At 44.2% G+C, this 14,789-nt stretch overlaps 1 protein-coding gene across 5 annotated transcripts in view; it reads left to right on the top strand.

The window, feature by feature from the left end:
* Positions 1 to 7,994, top strand: part of LOC105019765 (fibroblast growth factor 14) — a 44,213-nt gene extending 36,219 nt beyond the window's left edge. For all 5 annotated transcript variants that reach the window (XM_010886166.4, XM_020042206.3, XM_020042207.3 and 2 more), the window contains exons 4-5: positions 4,951 to 5,149; positions 5,247 to 7,994. In XM_010886166.4, coding sequence (XP_010884468.1) covers positions 4,951 to 5,149; positions 5,247 to 5,401 — 354 coding nt within the window. In that variant the 3' untranslated portion in view covers positions 5,402 to 7,994. The remainder of the gene's footprint in view (positions 1 to 4,950; positions 5,150 to 5,246) is intronic.
* Positions 7,995 to 14,789: the final 6,795 nt, after the last annotated feature.

Genomic DNA, 14,789 nt, shown 5'->3' with positions numbered 1-14,789 from the left:
ATATTTCATTACTGTTAAAGGCATTCACCCAGTATTCTCTGATATTTACCAGACAATAGTACGTTTTTGACAATATCGCTATGGTACTTTGATAACTACCTTGTACTTAATGATTAATAGAGGCTTTTCTTAGATGAATCCCAAAAACAGGAGTTAGCCGACTGGAAGCAGCATGTAATTGAAATTACACCAAAATCCCAGAATAGTGTATTCAACTTCAGGAAGCTTGAGGAGGAAATCAATCGTATTTCAACACATCTGTCAGACAATCTAGACAGCTTTCCTGGATGTAGAGAAGACAAGAAGCACAGAGACTCATCACCCTCCCTGTCCCTGTCTCTGCACTCAACAGATGGCCTGGTGTGAAATGATCTCGTATGTGTTAATTACTAACGACTCTGGGCGAGGGGAAACCAGCATATAGAGTGTGTGTAGATGAGTGTGAAAAACACACACACATCCAAGCACTAATGCCTGCTCACTGTTCACGCTACACACACTCCCACTGTGAGCACACTCATGCTCCGCACACCCTCTCAAAACACACGCTCGCACAGCGCAAACACTCGCACAGCACAAACACTCGCACCGCGCTTACTCGCACTGCGCACACTCACACAGCACACACACTCGCACTGCGCACACTCACACAGCACACACACTCGCACTGCGCACACTCACACAGCACAAACACTCGCACAGCACAAACACTCGCACCGCGCTTACTCGCACAGCGCGCACACTCACACAGCACACACACTCGCACTGCGCACACTCACACAGCACAAACACTCGCACAGCGCGCGCACTCACACCGCGCTTACTCGCACAGCGCGCACACTCACACAGCACACACACTCGCACTGCGCACACTCACACAGCGCGCACTCACACAGCGCGCGCACTCACACAGCGTGCGCACTCACACAGCACACACACTCGCTCACCGGACGCACTCTCACCGAGCAGACACTCACAAACACCTGCGCTGTAACAACAGTGAGAACTGCCGATGTCTCTCCTCGTGTGAAGGGTTGTCTGAAGTGTAAATTGGGTCTGTGAGGGAGACCTGTCCATTGGTTTTTCGCCCTCATAGTAACAAATATACCCGTGAGCCTTGCGTCTTAGATTTCTATCTATCATAACCTCTATGTATGGATACTTCTGTAGAGGGCAGGGGAGGAGAGGGCGACGAAATGTGTTGTTGTCTTCCGTTTACACTCTTTATTTTCAACACTGCGCAGAAACAGGACTGATGATTCACAGACCTTTGAGGGGAACATACCGTGGATCGATCAACAACTAGACTGCAAGTGTAGAATCGAAGGAGCCGACCAATAAACCCTGTGGATAAGGCACAGTCACTGAAACGCTCACCTGTGTCATCTCCCAACGCCACCTCGCCCCTTTGTTGTTTTAGTGGAGGTCTGCCAGGAGTGGCCTGTCCAAAGAGATGATATGGAGCTCCCAGAAAGACAGGGGAAGGTTCAGGCGCCCCGTGTGCACGTGTGTGTGCGCGTGCGTGCGCGCGTGTGTGTTTGTGGAGGGGGGCGGGGGTGTTTGGGGTGCAGTTTGCTGTTTATTTAGTGGTGAATGCAATAATCATGGGAAAGGCTATCTCTCGATCTCTCTCGCGCCCTCTCTCCTCTAAAACCGAGCATCTGTTTTCTGGCAGACCTTTACAGGCTGATAGGAAGTGAACACCAGGTGTGTGTACATGTGTGTGTGTGTGTGTGTCTGTGTGTGTGTTTGTCACTTCCAGTCCTCTTCATCCTCACTTCAAAGGGTATGGAGCTGGGCAGACATCGGTAGTCTCCTATCTCTCTGGCTGCAGTAGGTGTGTGTGTGTGTGTGTGTGTGTGTGTGTGTACGCTTCCACTCGCTAGAATGTGCCTGTGTGTACAAGTAAACTGTTTGTGTGTGTGTGTGTGTGTGTGTGTGTGTGTGTGTGTGTGTTTGTGCACACGAGGAGTATGTATAAGAGTGTTTATGCGATGTGTGCACGTGTGACAATAATTCCTAGTGATGTCTGGAACCACACAAACAGGACAGACAGACTAGATGAAAGGTGTGTAGAGTTGAAAGGAAGAGCATGTGTGATCCTTCCTAAAGGACGACAAGACAAAAGACAAGACAGCAGCTTCCTACTGCATTACTCTCCATGTTTACAGCCCGCGTCGCGCCAAGCTCTCTATGCACTATTTATGTTGCTTACAACAGCGTTTTATCAGGTTGGTTCGGTGTGTCACCCCCCAGGAATTGCCTGCAAAGTAGTTGTGGCGCATCGCAGGAGATAGGAATCAATCCTAGTTCATGTAACTGATTGCATGCAATGTCAAATCAGTGGGGAGAGAAACATTTTACGTGACTCATTCCGTTTGGAACTCCGCCCCAGTTGTCATGGCAAAACAGATGTCAGTGCTAATGCAAATGGAGACAGAGGACACGAAACAAATGGGAAATTTAGAAACTGTTTTAGACATCCCAGCTTGTCATAGATTATCTACAAGCTATCAGTATTTCACTGTTCAGTTTCAACTGCTAGCCAAACACATCATAAGCAAAAAATATTTTACAAAAAGAGTACTTGTCTGGTCCAAATAATAGGCACACACCTAGCATGAAGAAAATGCTTGTTTATTCTGACCATAATTTTCCTTGTTCTGTCTGGCCCAAAGTACTTGGACCAGATAAGTATTTTTGGTCAATAAAGCCCCCTCCTGAATTATCAGTCCCCCTGGTAAAGATGAACACAGAAACGGCCATGCCTACCACCATTTCACACCACCAAAAAAAATGAAAACTAATAAGATTAATATTGTCAAAACATGTAGACATACACCCCCCCCCCATTTCCCCTTATTTCCCTGTCTCCCCCCAAAATAAATGAAATCTGTTAAATCTATCAGTGCGCATGATATCAAATCCATGACAGATCACAATTGTAATGACCAAGCTGTCCACGCCATATGCTACACAAATTTGGACCGGCAACTATTTGTGAATCAGCGTTTAACTGGATACTTTTCACCAGGAATAACACCACAGATTTCCTTTTTAAGACACTCAAACTACAGAGGGCTCCTTTAAGTTTCTGTTCTCCTCCTTAGTGTTTTTTTCCTGTCGTTCTCCAGCCTTCCTCTTGCTCTTTCCCTCTTTCCTTTCTGTCGCTTTATTTGTTTACCCACAATTCCCCTGGGTAATTAGCAGTGTGATAATGAGTAGTGTTTGTGGCACAAATACACACCCACTCACCACAGGACACACACAAACACACATACACAAAAAAAAATAAAGAAATAAGTGAGGTCCATCTCTACTGGGACCAGATGGTTCTGTGAAAGAAGTACAGGTAAAGGTCACTCTCTGCTTTAAATATTGATCTTAGATCAGCCCTCTTACAGCAGGCCAAACCTCAGCTGTATAGTTCACCACATTATAACTGACCCCAGGCAATTTCCCATATAATCAAATAAAAAGTTCAGAATGGGCGTGTTTGTATGATGTTTTATTATATAAATGTGGAACACACTATGCTTGTCATTTATATGTTTTCTTTCAAAAAGTAAATTTTTTGTGTGAAGTGTTAGACTTGGATAGTGTTTTTTTTTTTTTTTTTTACAGGGACATGTTTCCTGTTCCATTTTTTTAAAGGCAATTATTTGTCTTACAATTAAGGTTTCGGTTCATATGGTAAGTTTGAATAAGGTTTACAGTTAGAGTTTGTTTTTTGGGTTTATTTTAAGAGGTATGGTAGAGATAGTAAAAATATGGTTTTGAAAGGGACATTTTATTCTGTTCCTATTTTTAAAAAGGCAGTTATTTGTCATAACATTTAGGCTAAAAGGTACAATTGGGTTTATTGGTAAAATTAGCATTAAGCAGGTTTACAGGTAAGTTTAGGTTAGGTTAGGGTGGTGGTAAAGGTTGAGATTAGTGTTAGGGTTAGGGTTAGTGAAAATAGGATTTTTCAAGGACAATCAACTTTGATGTCCCCATTTGTCCTGCTGTAGTTATGTGCATGTTTCCCTGAGGGCACATCATCCTCCTTGGTGATTTGTCTCTCTCTTCTCTCCTCCTACGTCCTCCTTTCTTTCCCCTCCATATCTCTTTCAATCTCCAAAATTCTCTTCTCTTTCAACAACACTCTTCCATTTCTACATCTCTTTCTCAACAATCTTTTCTTTTTCTACAAAAGCCTGTTTTATAACATTGTTCCGTACACAGGGTTAATTTGAATAGTGTGAAATGGTTTCCTCTCCTCGTCTCCCCACAATCTTCAAATGAAATCACAGGCTAGTGAAAGCAACATGGCGGACACCTGTCTGCTTTTCAGAGCAGAGGAAGGAGAGGAGAAGACAAGCCGAGGAAGCCAATGTATAGTGTTGAGGTTGTGGGATATGTTAACTGGACAAGAGGTGCATGGTAATGACTACCACAACAAGGACAATGGGAAATGGAAATGTGTTGCCGGTCGACCACAGTCATACGTATAGTCACATTCACAGAAACGTACACACATAGCGCGCACACCCAACCGCCGCCCAACCCTACTTCCCTTTCCCCCCATCTCCAATGCATCATTTCCATGGTAACTGGGAACAAAGGCACATGCAGGTGAGAGACTCTCTCATCTTGTGGTGTCGATGGACAAGAACAGCTGATGGGAATGTCAATGCTCTCCCTCGGCCTCCGTGTCTTAAACGACTGGAACCAGCGAACGGTTCAGTAAAGTGCTGCTCTGTCCTTCAGTAGGCAGTTTGTCGGTGGAATTTAGCCAATGAAAGGTGCCGACATGTCATGGCAGTTGATTGAAACTACATAAGTACAGAAAAATACATGAGTGTTAGGCTGACATGGGGTATAATGGAATGGCAGTAATTTAACCTGTGTTGTTTTGACACAAATTCTTTGTGCGCGTGTGTGTGTGTGTATGCGCGTGTTTTGTAGGAGCTTTTCACGGCAGAGTGTAAGTTTAAGGAGTCTGTGTTTGAGAACTACTATGTGATCTACTCGTCGATGCTGTACAGACAAAATGAGTCTGGGAGGGCCTGGTTCCTGGGACTCAACAAGGAGGGACAAGCCATGAAAGGCAACCGTGTGAAGAAGACCAAACCAGCCGCTCACTTCCTGCCCAAACCCATAGAAGGTAAGGCACACTCTCGCACAGAGACACACACACACATGCATGTGTTAATACACCGCGCATAGACACACACTCACACACACTGATCTCTTCTCTATAGTTGCAATGTACAAGGAGCCATCGTTGCATGACGTCAGGGAGACGTTGCCTAAAGTTGCCGGAGTCCCACCCAGCAAAAGTACAACCAGTGAACCGGTGGCCATGAACGGGGGAAAGCCTATCAACAAACCCGACCCAAAGGAGACTGCGACATAACCTCGCCCCTCCTCTCCCGCCGCATAACAGAGACATGAGACTCCGCCCACTGCACTCAAACTCTTGCCCTGATTGGTCAATTATGGGCTAAGTACCACCTCTCTCTTTCTCTCCTCTTGCTCTTTCTCCCTCTTTCTCTTTTTGGGGCGATTTGGTGCAGTGGTGTTCGAGACGTGGAAATGGACCACTACATTTTTGGGGACGGGGGAGGGGAGGAGGAGAGAAGAGGAGGTGAAGAGGAGGAGAAAGATGAGGAGAAGGAGAAGCGCTAATGGCTGATCTCATCAGCTAGATAAACTACAAACCTGGATAGCAGAATGCCCTACTTACGTGCTACGGAATGCCTTTTTCGAGTCTTTAAGATTACTTTTTCTGATGATGACAAAGCATTTCCCCCCCACCTTTTCTCCAGGTAGCCTTGCCTGCTGATGGCTACCCATAAGCCCCCTCTATCAGTCTGTGAAGCCCCCCCCCCCCCATGCTGACCACAATCTACTGTTTGTTTGTCAGTTTAATGTTTGTTTATTTGTTTGTTTAAAATTCTATACCCACAATGCACCAGCAATCGTCTGGATAGATTGTTGTACAGACTCAAAACAAGATTAGCATCTATTTTTCTCCCTCAATCCATCTCTTTCTCTCATAAGTTCTTAGTCTCTCTCATTTCTACTCAGTCTCTCTATCTGTCAATCTCTCTTTAGCTCTGCATCTCCTGTATCTTTATGACTCTTTCTCACTGTGTGTTTGTAGGTTAATTAAATTAGTGAAAGATGCAGGGGTCAATACTTGATTTTTTGGGACATGAAGCAGACATGTAGAGGGAGAGGCCTAGGGACTGGGGCTGGGGATGAGGACTGGTGCTGGTGATAAGGATGAGGACTGGGGATGAGGACTGAGGCTCCGGCTGAGATGTGAATGTGTTGGTAGCAATTTGACTGAGCGTGTAGGTCATACGCGTCATGGTAGCTGAGTAGTTAGCCAGACCACAGAATCTCTTCATGGAAGATAGCATTATATGACCAAGAGGTTCTGTCCGGGGTCATGGGTAATTAAGTTTTATCCAGGAAATGAATTGAAATAAACATGAGACTTTCGAAAAGCTCTGAATGTGACTGACATGGTAGCATGTACAACAGCAATGCACGTAGCGAAGCTGATGAAGTCGACAAATGTGTGAAGCTGAAAGAACGGTGGAGTCACCTGAGGAAAACAACACTGTAGTAAAAAGAGATCTTGGTGGTTTAGCTCCATGTTGACATTGTTAAATGGTAGACTACAATAGGCCTATACCTGTTTGCTTTCTCACTGTGACTACAAACCTCCCATTACATCTTGGAGTTGTAGCTTTCGTTTTCAAGAAGCCATTGATTTACTTAACTTTACTTGTGTTTTTTCCCAAGCTCCTTTACTTGTCAATTGTCTGAATGAAATGTGGGTTGGATGTTGGTTTGTTACTTTTCTATTATTTTTTTTTTTTTGAAGTGTTGAAGTTTTTACTGTTAGGGTCAAGGTGTGTCACTTCCTGTGTATGTAGCTAAGATAGATCACAGAGTGTGTAAACATGACTGGAACCTGAAGACTCGTGTTAGCTTCAAGCGCACAGCCAATGTAAAGCCAATGAGCAAATGGACCATGGACGCTAACTTAGACCATGGCATGCCGATAATGGGCTACTGCAAGCTTGCTAGCTAGACGAGATCCTACAGAAAATACAATCAAAAAGATAAACTGTAAAAACAAAATATAAAAAATAAAAACTGGGCTGTGTGTGGGGAAAGTGTTGAAGCAACATTTGCTGTACTTGTCCAGTGTTTTGTCTGTACCAAGCTGAACAAAATCTGCTGTTCTTGACAAAGAAATGTTGACCTGAGATTTGATGGTGTTGTGTTAATGCTGTTTCTGTTCCTGTTGAAAACAGACTCCTTCAGTGAGAGAGTTCGGCCAAATGCAGACAATGGGACCACGTTGCTGCCTCTGGATGATTCACTGTTGCCAAAGGGTACTAACATGGCTGCCGTTAGGCTATGGGATGTCATAGTTCAAACTGTATTGGCCAAACTTTCTCCAAGGTCTCTGATTGAATTCTGACATCGGTAAGCTGTATGTGCTTCTGGTTCTGAATCTCCAACTGACTACTTCAAGTAAGACTGGATCAGTTTTTGTAAAACTGAATTACCTTTGACTGTGCAAATGTACAATCCTCTCTCTCTCTCTCTCTCTCTCTCTCTCTTTCTCCATCTGTCACTCTCACCCTACAATCTCTACCTACAATCTCCCTCTTTCCTTAACCCCTGCCTATCTTTCCACCTTCTCTCTTCTCTGGTTTCTCTCTCCCTGGTCTCTCTCTTTCCCGGTCCGTCTGCGGCTCGACCTGTTGCATGGTAAACGAGGAAGGCAGTGGAGATATGCATGTGGTACTGTAGGCTATGTGTATCAAAACAAAAACAAGAAGAAAAACATTTATTATGACGGTAAATTAACCGCTATCTTTACATAAATATATATGCAAAAGAGTTTGTCTGCACTGTACAGTTTGTGTCTCTCAATTGTATACACAGATACAACATATTGAATAAAGTATTTCTATAAAGGAGATATGTGGATGTTATTGAGAGTATTCCGGAAAGAACGTTCCCGCCCAAGTATTCCAAAAATGGAGACTGAACACGCATTGAAGCTTGACAAAGAAAAAATAACTGGAGAAATAAGGTGAGAATGTCTCTTTGAATAGGTTGCTGTTTCCTTACCCTTCAAAGGACGACCAATCATCAGCTTTCAACTAGCTCATGCTATCGCTCTTTTCTCTACGGCAAGTCAAACAGTCCAGAAATCACTCAAGCATCTCCTCCAACTCAAGGCCTGAGACACAAAGGAAAATACAAGATATGCTGACTACAAAGACCCACTTGGCTGTGGGCTACGGCTGTCTCTTTTCAATGAGGAAAACGCTCCCATTTAGCCTCCTCCCTTCCGCCGTGTTGCCCTTGAATGCACGCTGGAGTTCACCTGTTCAGACCCATGTTTCTAAGCCATTTATCCACGTTGGGTCTATTGTTTGGGTGTCAGAGTCTCTCCTAGTGGCTCTGTTGGGTGTTTATCTCCTGATGGCTCTAGTGAAGAGCCGTCAAGCGTAAAATGAACCAGCAGCCAGACCTAATGCCTTTAATTCTCTATGGAGAATGGTTCTGACTGCATGAACACATAAAGGAAAAGTCATCCATGTTTTAGGAGTGAGGTCATCTCACGGAAAGACAGACAGGCAGAGTGATGAGCTGACTCACCGACGTTCATGTACCCACACACACTCACACACACACACACACACACACTCACAGGAGTGACTGAAATGCAGAAAATACCTGTCCAGCACTCATCAATCCCTGTTACACAGCGGTTGGCTTGCTACGCCTCACTGGATAAGCTGATTGGAAATGACAAAGATGTGTCAGTGAATAGGATTGGTTAATTGGAAAAAAGAGATTTGTTAATAGAAAGTGATTCCTCCTTACAGTGAATTGATAGTGTATGTCCTTCATGGTTCTTTTTTCTGGACACATCATGTCCCGGGACCAGTCCCGGAACAGTCCCGGAACAGTCCCGTAAAAGTCCAGGAACAGTCCCGTAACAGTCCAGGAACATGCTTGTAACAGTCCCAGAACAGTCCAGGAACAGTCCTGGAACAGTCCAGGAACAGTCCTGTAACAGTCCTGCAACAGTCCAAGAACGGTCCAGGAACAGTCCCGGGAACAGTCCAGGAACAGTCCAGGAACAGTCCAGGAACAGTACCAAGACACAGCTGTAGCCAGCACTTGAAAAAGCATGGTTTAGTTTGACATTCCATCAATTTGACATGCCGCAAGCCTTACCAAAGAGTCTCCAGCTCTGAATACTGACACAAGAAGATCACTGATTATGGATTGAGATTATGGCACACAACACACACACACAACTGTGCTCGCTCACAAACACACACACACACACAGAACGTCCCCTCTCCTTCTCATAATGATAGATGAGACTGCCAACTAATTAGGCTGTGGTAATTAAGTGTTGCATATGTAAATTAGGCAGAGGATTGAGGAGGAAGTCGTGGGGAATCAGAGAGCATGCTAAAGCACAGAATTATGGTATTATGCAAAGTGACACAACCATGAGCCGTTCTGTCCATATCTGGAGCCAACCATAAAGAAACATAGTGTTTCTCTTCCCACCACACAGGGTAGAGACAGGTAGAATCATCCGGTTAGACATGTCAGTATTAAAGCCCTACAAATGATTACCTCTTCAAGGTTTATATTGTTGATTTGTATTTTTCTGAAGGATTGGGGGGCAAGATGTGTGGTAAGGTGGTTTTTCACATAATCTTTTGGAAAAGAGCTTTAAAAATATGTCAAATAAATCTACACAGATAAGGAGAGAAGAGATTATTTTTTTAAATTGATTTATGGGGAGAAAGAACATATTGTACTGCAGGAATGAAATAATGCTGGACAGCGCCACACCAATTTCCTTTCCTTCCATACTACAGCACACTGAAGGTGGTTCTAAAATGTCACCCGACATCAGAGGGCAAGGTGGCAAAAAAGTCAGTCTGCCCTCATTTCATCCGCAGACCTCACAACAAGGGTGAACTTTTCAAATGTCGCCAGGAACTATGAGTTCAAGATAGATGAGGGGAACGCTTTCGAAGGAACACACACAGCTCAGGATGAGTCAGACACTGGAATATCATGGCAACAAGTGAATGTGCCTGAATACAGTTGTGTTTGGGTACATCTATACATTTTATCATATACAGACGTCACTGACTGTAGGCTTTATGATCGCCATTCTATATGAGTTCTATGGAGATGGAAATGTAATTTTCAATTAACTAACAATGATAATCACCATAGAAACAAAGAGAGACGGAGAGAGAAATTATCTGTTATCTTTCCTGATTTCTCGGTTCACTCCCCAGTGCTGATCAATAAGCAGCTTGGCTTTGGAATTCTGAATGGAACCGCTACCGTGACAACCAAATTTAAATGTCTCACTGTACAGACACAGACACAAACATTCATGCAGACAAACTCACACAGATAGACAAATGCGAAAATATAAACTATAACAATTACACTGTCATGAATTAATACATATATATTTGAAGCCTTATCTGAAATTAAAAAATATCTTTACCAATTATGTATGAGCAGTTATACATAATTCATTATTTTTTATCTTACAGGGAATTGAAAGAACAATTAAATGTCCTGCTCTTTAATTACTTTCCCATTTAAATTAATAAATTAAAGAGAAAAACAACCTAAAGAAATGACCGATCTGTTCAATTAGCATGACATCTGAAAGGACAGAACAGACAAATAAGCAACACACAGCACAGCAGCAGATATTGTCTGGCAAGATGAGGTGGCATTGATCTGTCACTTAAGAGAGCCTTTTCCTCTTAGCTTTATTATCATCAAAGACAAAACTAGGCCTGCCATACACACACACACACACACACACACAGCCTGCGTCACAGATAGAGGCCATATTGGTGATAGACATGGTTTAAAGTACCATTAATGTTGCTATGGTAACAAGGACTCTCTCACACACACAGACACACACACACGGTCTGTCAACCATCAATCACACACAGAGGTCTGCTTCTCAGTTCATTGAGGCCGTGACCACATAGTTCTGGGTCAGTTTTAATGCTTGTAATAGACACGGTTAGAGCCGAGCTCCTGAAGTCTCCTCTGTCTAACGGTAGAGTGATCGATAGAAGAGCATGTGTGGGATGCACTCAACAAGGGCCCATCTGAGGAAAAGTGTGGGTGAGATGACATTTTCACAAAGATTTAAAAGACTTTCTCAGTTCCTTCCCTCCTCTCCCCCCTCTCCCCCAGCACGTTAAATGTCCCTGTGTAGTGTACTGCTGTGACCAAGTTCTGCTGGGTTCTGTGGGCCAATGTGGGAGACAAGCGCAGACAAGCCATCAGTCAGTAGAGAGAGGAAGACAGGATGTAAGGAGAGGTGGGGAGGAGGACGTTAAATGGAAGAATGAAAAAGGGACAGATGATTTAAAAAATTTTTGATGCTAGTGCCTTCTTTATTGTTAAATGTGCTTAGGTGTTAGTGTTGTTAAATTGTATTGGTGTTAAATATGTTTTTTTTTTTGTTAAACTGTCCGGTCTTTTGATGTGCTTAGGCTTGTTAGATTGTACTGCCGTTTAATGCGTTGAATGTTGTTTGATTGTACTGGTGTTTAATTTTGTTTACTGTTTTTATTGATGCCTCGTGTGTTGAGTTAGCGGGCACTCTTGTTTTGTGTGTTGAGTGTTACACTGTATTGGCATTTAGTGTGTTGAGGGTTGGTGTGTTTAACATGAAGTGTTAGGCTGAATGTATCAGCTAACATTGTGCCCTGCACTGGAAATAGGGATAGTCTGAGACACCGTGTCTAGTTACTCGCTCATTCTGAGCTGCTGTTCTGCGAGATTGTAAGAGGAAAAAACGTCAATAAAAAGGAAAAAGAACAGTAATGGTTATATTTTCTAGGGGTTGCTTTACCAATTCTTGGGTTTGCTTGGGCAACTGCTAGCCACCCCCTATTGTCACAGGGGCCTCCCATTCAAAACATTGTTGGAATTGACCATTGCAAGTTCCACCATTCTCTACTGAGGGAGCAAAGTGCTTCGGTACTGTGGATTTGGGTGGTGCATGTTACTCCTCAGACGGCGCCTCGGCGTGGTTGGTACCTCCGCTAATTGCTGGTGCCCAAGAAGGGCAGGACGTTCAATCCTGTTCTGGACTTATACCCAACCAGTATAAGCGTACGTTCAAGTTCCAAATGCTCCTAAGGGAGGAAGGACCTAAGGGAGGCAGAGGTCTACGAATTCCTGGTGCTCCTCAATCAGCCTCTCCCCTTCCGAGGTGGTTAAGGGAGGCTCCATCGCAACTCAGAGGGATCAGATTGCAGGAGTATGTGGACGATTGACTTATGGCCAGCAGATGGAAGCCCTCCCTGCTCCACTTCTCCTACACAGTCACTCTTTAGGGTTCAGACCGGGGAAGAGTTGCCTAACTAATGGGGGTCACCTTTTAGGGTCTCAAGGTAGATTAATCCACAGACGGGACACTTTTTGTCGTAAACTTTCCCGGTTTTGTCACCTGAGGTATGTCTGCTCCCTGGAGACTGTCCTTCTTCTTGGGATGCTATGGTTGCAGACAGTCGAGAGTTGGCTCCCATCGGCAGCGCCAGGACAGTGTCCACCTTGTTAGCCTCAGAGCTCTGGTTGCTTGGAGGGATCACCTGTTTGTTCTATAGGGGGATTCATTGAGGAGAGAGTCGCAAAATTTTCATAACAGACCCATCTGTGCGACCGCAGCAAGGACGAGGGGATTTGATCAGTGAGCTTTTTGCAGATTTCCTCTCCAAGGGGGACCATTACTCTTCGGAATGAAAGCTTCACCCCTTGTTGGTACAGCAGATCTGGGAAAGGTTCAGCGGGGCCTGAATGGGTCTCTCTGCCTCCAGGGAAAACGCGTACCACCAACGGTTTCCTTAATGCAGGTAGCGCTCCTCTGGGAGTGGATGTGTTCTCGCGCCAGTGACCGCAGACTGTTATGCATTCCCTCTGATCAACCTCCTTCAGCCCACACTGGACAGAGTCAGTCTCACCTTGCAGCTCCCATTTGGCCCAAGAAGCACAGGTTTCTGAACTGTGTCTGCCTACCCGACGGTTCTTCATGGTGTCTGCCTTTTACCAAGCCAAATGTCAACTCCCACACCTGTGACCCTGACAGTTGGACCTCTGGGTCTAGTCCCTAAGTGGCCTTCGAGGGAGGGACCGAGGTGCCAGTCGTCTTGGGTCTTATGCCGTTCACTCGCAGTGAAGAGCGGTACCGAAATCAGTAAATTTAGCATTTGGGTATTTATAGAACGGGTGGTGGGGCCCCTGGCTTCTACACTCCTGTAGGGGCCTAATCAGGCATGATTGTATTTGTCTTTACAGACATGCTAGACGCATGCAGAATCCCCATAGCGTTCCGGTGCCTGATTCCCTCCCTCATGGAAAGAAAGTTAGAGACATATCTCAAGATTTGGCTGTGTTGCATGATTGTGGAATGTTGACACTGACTTTTAGTGCATAATGGAATGCCATTCTTGTTGCCATCTCCCACTGAATTAACCACCTGCAAGCAGTTTGCTGTGATCATCCCCATAGCCCTGTAAAAAGACGATCAGACATAACGTACCAGATGGGCTCTCTGATCCAGAGGGTAAATGCTGTCGACGGTCCTCCTCTACTGTTCCACAGTAATATCCAAGCTGTCCTGTTACAAACCCTCCTCAACTATGGACTGAGCTGATTCAGAGGCCACATCCTTCTTGTATAGGAGAGAAAAACATATTAAAGGTCCCATGACATGCTACTTCTTGTAGGCTTTAATATAGGCCATAGTGGTCCCTAGTACTGTATCTGAAATCTTTTTTCAAAAATTCAGCCTTGCTGCAGAATTATAGCCACTACAATACAGTCACAGAATGAGCTTCCTTCAAACGGCCCGTATTGGTGTCTGTGACTTTAAATTTTAATGAGGATGAAAAAGGCGGGGCAAGGTGGTGGGTGGGCGGGGCATGGTGGTGGGTGAGCGTGGCCTTTACTATCTTGCGGCAAAGGTAACGTGAATGTTTACCGGTATGTCTGGATCATATTGCAATGGCAAGAAGACACATTGAAGCATTTCAGTTTGACCCAGAATCCGATCCAGATGGAGAAGCAACGGATGAAGAAGTTGCAACTCAGCGCCTCCAGAAGGATGTTTCCGAATGGTTAGTTAAAAATATTATGTCTATATGATACTTTGTTAGGATGTCTGATTATCATGTAAGTTAAAGCTAAAGCTAATCTGCTTTTGCCTTTTCATGTTTCTCTGATTTGTGATGATTTTAAAGCTGTGTTAGCATCTATATCAGTAAATATTCTAGTTTAGAGAAGAGGGTTTTTTTAAATGTAAAAATTCTCCCTTCATATCATGAAGTCACGTTCCACAAGATATATAAAGCCTATATATTTATGTGCACGCAGGAGTAAATCATTTTGTTGTGTAACATTATGTACATAGTCGTCGGTGAAATGTTTGCCACAGACATGCAAAACTTTGGGAAGCTGTGTAGGCGCTTTTCCGGAGAAAATGAAATCATTCCACTGGTTCTTCTGTGGCATGTACGAAGGAAGTAAAAAAAGGCTTCGTTGCTCATCTCTACATCCTATTACTGAGCAATTATTGTGTTTCCTTCGCTCAAAAGCCATGATGCCCCTCCTCGTCGCGTAGACAAATTGAAGTCGCGCTCACACACATGTGTGCCTCACACCTGGCTCTATTTAAATTCTTT

Source organism: Esox lucius, chromosome 22 (genome assembly GCF_011004845.1).
Source record: "Esox lucius isolate fEsoLuc1 chromosome 22, fEsoLuc1.pri, whole genome shotgun sequence".
NCBI classification, from domain to species: Eukaryota; Metazoa; Chordata; class Actinopteri; order Esociformes; family Esocidae; genus Esox; species Esox lucius.
This window is presented reverse-complemented; position numbering and strand designations above follow the sequence as displayed.